This window comes from Microtus pennsylvanicus, chromosome 5 (assembly GCF_037038515.1).
Source record: "Microtus pennsylvanicus isolate mMicPen1 chromosome 5, mMicPen1.hap1, whole genome shotgun sequence".
NCBI lineage: Eukaryota > Metazoa > Chordata > Mammalia > Rodentia > Cricetidae > Microtus > Microtus pennsylvanicus.
This window is the reverse complement of record NC_134583.1, coordinates 63,381,862-63,393,458: the sequence shown is the minus strand read 5'-3', so window position 1 is coordinate 63,393,458 and position 11,597 is coordinate 63,381,862. Positions and strand designations below refer to the sequence as shown.

The 11,597-nt window shown below is 50.4% G+C and overlaps 1 protein-coding gene across 1 annotated transcript; it reads right to left on the bottom strand.

Annotated features, from left to right (window-relative positions):
* Positions 1-95: 95 nt before the first annotated feature.
* On the bottom strand, positions 96-10,836 carry Plk1 (polo like kinase 1). Its single transcript, XM_075972105.1, has 10 exons — positions 9,737-10,836; positions 8,894-9,062; positions 7,802-7,946; positions 7,080-7,173; positions 5,441-5,660; positions 2,221-2,376; positions 1,383-1,460; positions 1,019-1,173; positions 737-919; positions 96-590 (listed from the first exon to the last, which is right to left on the bottom strand). The coding sequence occupies exons 1-10, from the start codon at positions 10,142-10,144 to the stop codon at positions 384-386; spliced, it is 1,815 nt and encodes a 604-aa protein (XP_075828220.1). The 5' UTR covers positions 10,145-10,836; the 3' UTR covers positions 96-383.
* Positions 10,837-11,597: the final 761 nt, after the last annotated feature.

Below are 11,597 nucleotides of genomic sequence, written 5' to 3'. Positions count from 1 at the left end.
TGTCAGAAAATGACAGCAGTTTAGCAGCCTGAGGTTGCTGGAGCAAAGAAATACTTGGGGATCAGGGCACCCTCAAGAAACACAGGATAAAAAAAAATGATGTACATATATTTAATGTATATAAAGCTAAGAAAAGGACAGTCCCAAATTCAATAAAAATATCTATACAATTGATACAGAGGGCTGAGGGCAAGGGAAGAGGTTGTAAACCCATACCCAAACATGTACAAAAATAACTTACACAGCAACCCCTTCAACGGGGGGCACTGCTCCCCACCCAGCCCCCAGGGCCAGGGGCATTGAACAGCAGCCCCAGGAGCCTAGCAGTGTAGGCCCAGACAGAACTTGCAGAGTGAAGGGGAACCAGTCCGAGGGACAGAGGCTTATGAGGAAGCCTTGAGGCGGTTGCAGGCAGAGCGTGAGCTCAGCAGCTTGTCTACCATGGTGCGGGCATAGCGCAGCCGGCTAGCCAGCTCCTTGCAGCAGCCATATTCCTCCAGCAGGCTCAGGCGGTATGTGCGGAAGTCCCTCTTCTCATCGATGTAGGTCACTGCTGCCATCAGGGGGCACAGGATAAGCTTGGTGTGGTCCTAGGAGGGAAGAAGTGAATGCGTGAAGAGCTCAGCTGGTGCCTGAGGTGGAGGCAAAAGGGGAGGAAGGCACCCCAGCTGCTGAGAGGGACAGCACTCCTGCCCCCACCCAGGCACCCCAGCTACAGGCCCCGGCCCCTGCACACCTGGAAGAAATTGATCTGTACGGTGCCGTTGCTAAGGTGCAGGATGATGGCGCTGCGCGTGCGGAACCATGTCCGCAGGTAGGGCAACCGAGCCAGCTCATCTCCTTCCCGGGGCGTGATGTTCGCCCCAGCCTTCAGCAGGTGTTCACTCATGTAATTCCGGAAATACTTGAGGAGAGTGATCTGGTTGGGAAAAAAGTGGGGTTCAGGATTGCAGAATGAGGGCCTGACTGAGGCAACCCCCGTATCCTGCCACCCCATCCCTCAGCAGCCAGTGCTCACCTTCTTCATCAAGGAGTTAGGGTGAGAGCTCACAGTGAGGTAGGACTCCGTGCCGTCGCGTTCTATGTACTGTAGGCTGTCACCGTCATTGTAGAGGATGAGGCGGGTTGAGTCATTGAAGAGCACCCCCACACTGTTGTCACACAGCTGGTACCCTAATGGCAGATGGAGGGCTATCTCAGAAAGGCAGGAGGAGGTGGGCATAACCCAGTAGTAGAGTGCTTGTGTAAGGCCCTAACAATTCTTGGTAACATACAGAGACACACAGAGACACGCAAACAATACAGTTATCACTCACTTGTCCACTCAAAAGCTACCATGGCCACACCGTCCCCTGCCCATCCCACGTTCTGGAGACACCTACCAAGTCCATACTTGTCCGAATAGTCTACCCACTTGCTGACCCAGAAGATGGGGATGCACGCAGGATCCTCGGCCTCCTCTGGGAAAGGAACAGAGCACTGGTTAGGCCAGCCCCTTCTCTGTCTTCTCAGGCAACCCTCCCCAGGGCTGGAAGGGTACCCCATGAAGCCTGGGGAGGAGCCTGACAGCACAAACCTAGACACCCAAATGGAAAAGTGCAGCCCAGGACGTCAAGTCCTGCTTCATTAAGTGGGTCCCTTTACCCTGGCCCAGGAACTGTGGTAGGTGCGGACAGGAAAAGAAAACCCCAGGCTTCTGGAAGGGCCCATGCTCCAACCAGAGGGATGAAGAGTGATCAAAGCCTCTAAGCTGCTCTGTCATTAGCATCCGGGCTGATGGAAGCCAACTGCCCCAGATCAAAGTGATGAAGAACTGAGCAGACCCGACAGCTCCTGCAACGCTAGAACCAACTCAGTGCGTACAAGTCTCCACTGCAAAAGACACAGGTGTGTTGGGAAGAAATGTTATAGAGAATTAAATCAGGCTGGGAGTGCTGGCAGTGGGTGTCAGGCTGGTGGTGGCGGGCACAAAGTCCCGAGGCTGGAGCTAACTGGAGTCTCTGAGGACCAAGGGATTAAATTCCCTAGGCAGGAAGGAGACACAATAGATGCAGCTATGCAGAGAAGACCTACCATCCACCCACAAAATGAGGTGAAGCAGAAACAGGCAGAAGGCACACCAGGGAGGCCCTTGGGTGTCATGCTAACGCATCTGGATTTTGAGCTGTAGGAAACGGATGCCCAGCCTCCTCCAGATGTGCGGTCCCCTGCGGTACTCACCTTGCCGCACCAGCCCTCGCTCTGAGGGCTTGGAGGCATTGACACTGATCAGCTGCTGCAGCAAGTCACTAAGGTGACACTCGATGGCCTCACTTGCCTCACGAACCACTGGTTCTTCCTTTTCCCGGGAACGGTCAGGCAAGGGGTTCTCTACACCTGAGAAGGTGACATGGTCATTGGCCAGGCACAAAACTCGGGGAGGGAGCACAGAACTGCCTGTCACAGCTTGCACACATGAATGCACTGCTGTGGGGGACTGAGTCAGTGCCAGGTTTGTGGGTCAGGTATGTGGTGCTTACTGAGAGGCCAAAGCCTCAAGTGCTCAGGTCTCTGCTCCAACAGTCTGGTCTTCCAGGACAGCAGCTGTGGCTGTCACTCAGGGAGGCAGCATGAAGGCACCAATTCAAGCAAAGAATGAGGGGCACCTTGTGCACCCAGAAAGAAGAGATGAAGCAGTGTAACCCTTTTGCTTTGCATGCTCACAGATAACTGAGGCTAAGGAAGTACACACTGAAGCATTAAGTTGGCCTATGGTGGCCGGGGGCATGCCATCCTACGCTTGAACAATTTATTTTCCCAAACCAGCATATGTTGGTTCTTCTGTGATACAGAACATTTCTTAAATTTTCAATTAAAAACAACAAAAATCCCACCATGCTATATTAAGAATTTTTTTTTTAAATGAAAGCAGCAATATTGGAGGAACAGAAAAACTGACATTTTACAAGTGGAAGAAAATTGAAACAGGGTGTCAAGGGGGGTGCTTTTGGCAAAGAATGTGTGACGTTGTCCCAGATTGAGAGGGAAGCTTGTGAAGTAATCCTAGCTAGGAAGCCCAAACAGCAAGAAAGCCCAGGACAGGGAGAAGGCCGGCACAGCAGCCTCTGGACCTATATTAAGAATTTAAGTGTGAAATAAAATCAAGATCTGATTTTAAAACTAGTCAAAAAGGGGTTGAGAGATGGCTCAGCCATTAAGAGCACCAGTTATTCTTGTTAAGAACCTGGCTTTGGTTCCCAGCATTCACATGGGGGCTCACAATTACCTATATCTCCAGTTCCAGGGGACCCAACACCGTCTTCTGGCTTCTTTGGTCACCAGGCATGCATGTGGTGCATGTGTGCGCACACACACACACACACACACATACATATATATGCATGCAAAAAAACTCACACACAGTAAAAACAACAACAAAATGAGAGTGTTTGCAGAACATGCAAAATCAAGCCTGTCCAAATATAACTATTGGAAACAGAGGAGGACTACCCCAGGAATATATAACACATTATACAATTCTCTACTTTTGGATAAGCTTGGAAAAATGTCTAAAGAACATTCTCTTTCTATGCTATTTTATTTTAAAAAGATCCTTAGAATAGCAGTATTTTAATACCCGCCCCCAATAAGATAAGAATCCCTAAGTCCCGCACTACAGGAAAGGCTAACAGAAAAGGGAGCTCAGCGGTAGATCAATTAGTAGGGTGTTTGTCTAGTATGAAGCCCTAAACTAAGACTCTCAGCTCCCTATAAACTGGGCACGGTGGCCCATACCTGCAATCCTAGCACTTAGAGGCAGAAGGAACAGAAGTTCAAGGTCATCTTTGGCTACTGTGAATTCCAAGCAGCCTGGGCCATATGAGACACTGTCTCAAAAATTAAAAAGGAAAAATAAAAATTACACTAAGTTGCTATACCAACACCCACGTGTGGATGCTAAAATTGGTGGGCAACAGTTTTTCAAACAATTTCCTGTAAGACACTTATCAATTACTGAAGAAACAGCATCTGCAGCGGAGACAGACTTGTCTCCCTGGCACACAGAGAACAGCACATTCCCCGTGCAGCATTCTCGCTCAGAAGGCAGCCCCTTCCCTAAATCATGAAGATGCAATGAATCCAGCAGGAAATTCACTCATCAGCACCTTGTAAAAGAGTCAAGGTCACAAGACGTAGGAAAAACCCAGAGACTGTCACAGGCTGGGAGGAAACTAAGGAGCCAAGGTCACTAAACTGGAGTACTACTGGCTTGCATCCTTGTACAGAAAAGGTGATGCTAAGGTGGAATCTGATTGACTGACGTGAGGGCTGCAGTTTGTTGACAGGATTATCTTGTGGTTAACGTTTTAGTTTTGGTTATCATTCTATGGTGGAGAGATGCTGACTGTGGAGGAAGCTGGGGGAAGGGTATATGGGAATCAGCTCTATTTTGTTCCTAACAGTTTTGTACAGCCCTAAAATTATTCCAAAATAAACCAAGTCATTGAGACAGGGGTTAGGCATATATTTGTAACCCCAGCATTTGAGAATTCAAGATTAGCCTGAACCAAATCACCAAAACCAAGACATCACAAGTTATTTGCATAAAAATGTAAATCTAATTGTAACCGATGAACTGAGAATTTTATATTAAGTTGGTGATATATCCACACAAAGAAACAAAGCCCTTCAAGCTACTTCTCAAAGACTATAACACTTAATAAAATATATCAAGGACAAATAAAACTGCAAGATAAAAAAAGTAAAGCTAAATGCAGTGGCCCAGCACTGGGAAGGGGGCGGGTGTGAGGCAGGAGATTTCAAACCTGAGGCCAGTCTTGGCTTCGTAGCCTGTCTCAAAAAACAAACAAAAATAACAACAACAAAGAAGGAAGGAGGGAGGAACAATAACCACAAAACAAAACAAAACAAAAGAATGCTACCAGGTGAGGTGGTTCACACCTTTGATCCTAGCACTTCCGCACTGAGGCAGGCAGATGTCTTTGAGTTGGAGACCAGCCTGAGCTACATAGTCAGATCTTGTCTGGGGGGCGCGCGTGGGGGGGGGGAATAGAAAAAGAAATCGTAAGACAATATGGAATTAGACTACTGGTCACCGTCCTGAAGGTTATGCTGGTGTCTGTCAGTCTGTTTTCCAGTATACACTGAAGCACTTCCGGTAGAGGAAAGCCCGCTCTCAAGCAGTTGAAAGTAGGGCAGTTCCTGGCTTACCAGGCTGGCCTCGAACTCAGAGACCTGCCCACCTCAGCCTTCTGATGGAATTAAAGGTGTGCACTTTTAAAGGTAATTTTTCCTGCCAAGGCCAAGTGGCAGAAGAGCCCAGGGACCAGACCTCAAGGATAGGACCCAACTCTGGGGGCAGAGAAAGGCACATGCCCCCTGAAAGGCACTCTGGAAATCGGGGCTCTCTGGGGTCTACCCTACTGAGCCCGAGCTTTACCTTTATTGAGGACGGTGAGAGGCTTCCTGCTGCTGGGGTCCAGGCTGCTGGGAGCTATGGAAAACCTCGGTGGGATGGTGAGGCAGGTGATGGGGAGACGGGCGGGGATATAGCCAGAAGTGAAGAACTCGTCATCAAGCAACTCGTGAATGGTGGGGCGAGCAGTGGGGTCTGTCTGAAGCATCTTCTGGATGAGGGCGGTGGCCACAGGATTGATGTGCTGGAGTGGAGAGGCAGAGCCTAAGTGAGATGAGATGGGGACCCCACCCGGCATGTGGCTACTCCTGTCTCAAATATACCATAGCTCAGTGGCCAGGAGTTCCACCAGGTCCTCTGCTCTCAGCTTTAGCAAGAACAAATGTCACCCTACTGGTGAGAAGGACCATTTCCTGCCACTTGGCATTCAATATTAACTTGCGATGATTTCCCCACCTTGCCTTTGCAAAGGACGTTTAGTTATTCACCACCAGAGGGGCACCTGACAGCATAGGCCTCTAGGTTCCCAGACCTGTGTTGAAATCCTAGTTCCACCCCCTTGATTTCAGCTATGACAAATAGCCTGGACTTTCTGGGCCTACCAATGCATTATCATAGAATGGAAGAAGGGCACCATACCTGGGACACCACCAGGTGGGATGCTGGTTTATGGGCTAAAGCCTAGCACAGGCCCGTCAGTCAGAGCAGTAACTCTATGCTTTTTATACACCAGGAATACATTCCTGTGCATTAGTTCATTTGGCCCTCACAAAAACACCTAAGGACTCTCTCTTCCCCCTCCCTCTGTATAATTTGAATTGAGACAGGATGTCACTGTGTAGCTGAGGCTAATCTGGAACTTGCAATCCCTCTGCCTCAGCTTTACAAATAGTAAGACTACTCCACTATTAGGCTTCACCTGTAGATGAACAAACAGGCTCAGAGGACTGAGTGCCCCTGTCTGAGAATACCCACAGCCTAGCTGATAAAGCCAGGACTTAAACCATAGCAGTCCAGCTGGCTCAAGCCAGTCCATGCTGCCTGCAGTAAGCCGACCTTCTGAGTCTTGGCTACTCACGTGTACAAGTCAAGGACACCGACTAGAAAGTGGCCATAAGTCCCCAGAAATGGGTTATCCCTTCAAACAGATTTATGCCACCAGTTGTGAAAATAGACGTCATTTTGTCATAGGAAGCCCTTGGGGAAACTCCCACTTTGCCGATGGGAAGCCTGGTTCACAAGAGTCAAGCCGTCACCTGCTAAACACAGCTCAGCTGGGCGGAGATGGTCTGTGTCCCATGCTTAAGTGTGTCTGCTTCTTCTCCCTCCTTTCCCCCCTGCGCCTTCATCCATTCAGGAAGCTGGGCACGGAACTCAGTTGATAGAGTGCTTGCCCATAAGCACAAAGCCAAGTTCAGCTCTACCATAAAGCCAGCATGGTGGCATATGCCTATAATCTCAACACTTGGGAGGAAGAGGTAGGAGAATCTGACGCTCAAACTCAACATGCAGTGAGAAAGCCCAACCTTCAGACATATATTCTCCATGGCTATACTAGAGGCAGGGCAGGGCTGACTCATCTCTGTCCCTAGGATATAGCGGGCTGGGCTCAGTGAACAGCTTTTGGGTGTAACATAAAATTAAAACAGTATGGTGTCGTCACCTTGGGGATACTGTATTCATTTTTCTTGATCCGGAGGTAGGTCTCTTTTAGGCATGAAGTCTCAAAAGGTGGCTTGCCCACTAGCAAGGTATACCTGGAGGTACAAGGAAGGATTTTGCTTAAACTCCCAGGAAAGTCCAAATGCATCCCCCGATTAGGAATGGATGGGATGATCTCCAAGTCTGGCAGTGCCATAGCAACCAATGGCTAGGACAAGCCCTCAGAAGAATGCAGATGACAACACTCGGATACTTAGAGGTCAGGGATCCCCCAGCTCTGGCCTGCACTAACAGAGGACTCCAAGGACTCCAGAGGCCACCGTGATGGGACTTCTGCCTACCCAGCAGCCTTTCTGCTGACCTAATTCTCTCATTAGTGCTTCTAAAGCTTTATTGAAAGTCAGCCAGAGATTAAATTAAACCCAGGTTCAGAACTGAGATTCCACATTCCTAACAAGCCCTCAGGTGTTGAAGGTTTGGGTGTATGCATGGAGCTGGAGAAAGAAGTATGGAGACTTTCTTGTCCCTTCCCTGGACCGTAAGTCCAAGCTAGAGAAATCCTACAGCCTACGCCAGATAAGGAAACAGGGCTTCATGTGGGCAGCCTGCTCTCTGAAACAGCCTTTGTATAAGGAAGAAGGATCCAGGGGGTAAGGTCAACTGGGCGAAATGCTCAGAAAGCCCCGCGAGACCCAATAGCTCCTGCGTCCATTTCCAACTTACATGATGCACCCAATGGACCACACATCCACCTCAAAACTGTGCCCCTTCTTGCTCAGCACCTCGGGAGCTATGTAGTTGGGAGTGCCGCATAAGGTCTTCTTTCGTTCCCCTTCATATTCCACTTTGGTTGCCAGCCCAAAATCCCCTGGGACAAAGGGAAGAAGAGAGGGTGCTCAGCTGCCAAGTCGGGGCCATCTGTGGCTGCAGACTGCTGTTCAGGCCTGACCAATGAGAACCAGGGCCTGTGGACTCCAGGTCTGCTCCCCGAAACTTCCCCACTGTGCTGGTCCCGGCAGGCCCCCCCACTGCCCTGTACACTCTTCTCTAGATAGCAGGGCTAGGGTGGTAAGACAGCTCAGTAGGTAAAGGTGCTCGCCACTAAGACTGATGACTTGAGTTGACCCTGCGACCCGCACAGTGAAAGGAGAGAACTGATTCCTGATAGTTACCTTCTAGCCCCACCCCCTACATAAATGAAATTTAAAACGCTTAGGAGAGCAGAACTGGTTGCAGTAGGCAATCAAGGAAATACTCTTCCTGACTGCTGATGGTCAAGTTTAAAAAAAGTGACAGGGAGCTGGGCGGTGGTGGCGCACGCCTTTAATCCCAGCACTCGGGAGTCAGAGGCAGGCGGATCTCTGTGAGTTCGAGGCCAGCCTGGTCAATAAGAGCTAGTTCCAGGACAGGAACCAAAAGCTAAGGAGTAAAGAGACAGCCGAGGGGATGCTGCCAGTTTTGCTCCACAGCGTATCTCCAGACCTGCAGTTTAAACAGGAAATTGGCTGAGATGGACCAGGCTCAGCACTATGAGATAGGGTAGTGTTTGGGGGAGGCACCCAAGTACACCATTATTTTCAAAACCACTGTACTGCGGTACACAAAACAACACCAACAGCAAAAAACAATGCATCTGAAGGCAAGACAACTGGCCTGTGAGCCACTTGCTTTCCATTTCTGAACTAGAGGGCTTTCTGGAGGGCAGCACCTCCATTTCCCACCCGCCTTCCATTTCTCTGGCTCCCATTCTCCCACAGTTCCCCTCCTTGCCGTCTCTTGTATTGGCACCAGGCACCAGCAGGTCCAGCATCTCACCTATTTTCACCTCCAGATCCTCGTTCAGGAAAAGGTTGCCCAGCTTGAGGTCCCTGTGAATGACCTGATTGCGGTGCAGGTACTGGCAGCCCAGGACTATCTGCCGCAGATAGTAGCGCGCCTCGGGTTCCGTCAGCGCTTTCCTCCTCTTGTGCAGCTCCAGGAGGGACTGAGGAAGAGGAAAGACGTTACTGAGGCCCAAGGAAATGGATGGCCAGCTGGATGTGGCCAGGACTAGACCCTCGGGAGTCAAGTGTAGACGGATGTTTTCTGCCCCAACCGCCCGGTCCCAAATTTCACTCTAGGCCTGTTACTAGCTAACTCTTCCACTTAAATTAACCCGTATTTCTTGTGTCTTCGCAGGCTCCTGATGGTTCTGCCCATACATTGGTAGCTATCATTCACAGGACCTTCTCCTGTTAACTCTTGCCCTTACCCAGAGTCTTCTCTCAACCCCACTCTCGATTCCCAATCTAGGGGCTTCCTCCCCGGAGGAGACCCTCTCCTTTTCCTGAAAGCCCTTAAGTCTGACTCCAAACAGCCTCTTCTCCCTCCCCCACTCCGGAAGTTCTATATCCGCGGCAGCCGTAGCCTGGGACCCTTGTTAACCACTTTAAACACCCTTTTCCTTTACCTGTTCACAGCCTTGCGTGCAGGAGCCATGATCCCTAATAGCAACATGTCCCGGGCTCCGCTTGCCCTGAACCCTGGCTTCTGCAGCACGGAGTGCCAAGTACCCTCGCTAGAAGCCCAAGTACTCCTCTAGCCACTCCCAGGAGTCGGTGCCTCTTTGCCAGCAAGTTCCCGGTGTGGGCGCCCCAGCCCCGCAGCAGAAACACTCACCCTTCTGCGACAGAGCTCCAAAACCACAAACACAAAGTCGCTGTCTTCGAAAAAGCCATGGAATCCTACGACGTGTTGGTGTGCGAGGCTGCGGTGAATTGAAATCTCCATAGACATCTTCTCCTTCTGGTGGGGCTTGAGAAGCAACGACTTAGGCACGATCTTGCCTGCGAACACCTCCTTTGTGTCTGCGTCTGAGATCTCGAAGCATTTGGCAAAACCTCCTTTACCCAGAAAGCGGCCCCGTACATACTGGCGCCGGCTGCGTGGGTCCACTAAGATCTCCGGAATCTCCTTCGATAGCGGGGCGGCCACTGAAGCACCGGGAGCTGCATCCCCCGGGACTCCGGCTTTCCCGAGGTCGGCTGGTGCTCGAGCCAGCTTTCCAGCTTTGGCCGCTGCATTCATGCTCCTAGATTTTCTCCGCGGACCTGGCCCGGCCGGTGCAGAGGATCTTGCCCTGCTCCGTTCCTCCCCGAATTCAAACGCAGCGCTGGGAACGTTACAAGAGCCTGCGCGTTGCTGATTGGCCGCGGGGATTTAAAATACAAACCCGCCCAGCGCGCGGCACCATGGGAGTGCTCTACGGCGCAGCCGCCTTTAAACCCCACCAATTTGCAACTGAGAAACTTGATGGGCAGGGACTTTAGGATTGAAAGCACTTGGGATAGCCTGGGAAACCAGGAACGAACGGGATACGCGGAAATCCCCAGGGAGACAGGATTCGGTCCTGCTTTCTGCTCCTGGACCGGGTAATGCTCAAGTGGTTCATCTGCGCCTCCAGGGGCTTCCTCCATCCCACTTGACTTTCTAGATCTGAAACTCCAAGCCTCTTGACAGTGCACCTTCGCCCTCGACTGCCCTCTCCCCGGCTAGCCTAAATAAACCCAAACCTGAACAAACCCAGCACACCTGGCAAACAGATAGAACTTCAGAGCGTAGAAGACCGGCCCTCTGTGGCAATCACTGCCCCAGAGCTGAACGGAGCTCAAGCCGTCTCCTGGAAAACCCAGGGGCCAGCAGTACCTGCTACACCCGGGAACTCCTTAGGAGGGGCGGGAGTTCAAGATTACAAATTAGCCTTAGGTCAGCCTCAGCTACTTGAGACTTTCCCCCTACCACCCACCCACCCCCTCCGCGCGCCCACCAGGAAAGAAACTTCCCAGGCCCGACCGGCAGGTCAAACAAGACTTTCAGGTGATTCCTAGCGCGGTTAAATGCAAGCAGCACCAGATATCATGCCCGCAACGCAAAAAGGTTGCCTGGCTTGTCCTGAGTTGGCTCATCCAGAGTCCCAAGTAGAAAACACGTATTTTTTAGTCATTGGGAGGGATGGCTGGTTGGAAGAGCGCTAGCAAAGCAGCAGGGCCAAATCTGCCCAGCAGGAGAATTCTGTTTGGCCTTCATTAAAAGAAAAAACATTTACAACATGTAAAAAGAATGGCACAGTGCAGGTGTGTGGCTTTCCTAAAAAAACAAAACAAAAAACGTCAACTCTGGCCGCTGTTAGCCACTTGCCTGTCTGGCTTCTGTGGAAACTTTGAACACACCACCCAGGTACTTGACACCCAGTCAACTGCTTTTGCCACCCCGGACATGGGAATAGCGGCATACAAGATGGACTTTGCACCCAGATAACAGCTGGCTTTGATTCTGCTCAATTTTCTGGTGTGTAGCACTGGGCAAATTTACTCAGCTTCTCTGATAATTAGTTTCATCCTTTGTAAAATGGGTTGTGAAAATCCTTACTTTGTTGAAAGTTAAAAGGATTAAATGTTTTCTGCTGAGTGCCTGGCATTCCATAGATGCAAAAATAATAATGATTTTTTTTTCAGGCTGGAGAGGAGATGGCTCAGTGTTT

Coding starts and splice junctions, on each gene's coding strand:
- Plk1 (XM_075972105.1), bottom strand. CDS start 10,144: ATGAATGCAGCGGCCAAAGCTGGAAAGCTGGCTCGAGCACCAGCCGAC. Junction 9,063..9,736: donor TGGAGCTCTGTCGCAGAAGG/GTGAGTGTTTCT, acceptor CCTCTTCCTCAG/TCCCTCCTGGAGCTGCACAA. Junction 920..1,018: donor CTAACTCCTTGATGAAGAAG/GTGAGCACTGGC, acceptor TTTCCCAACCAG/ATCACTCTCCTCAAGTATTT.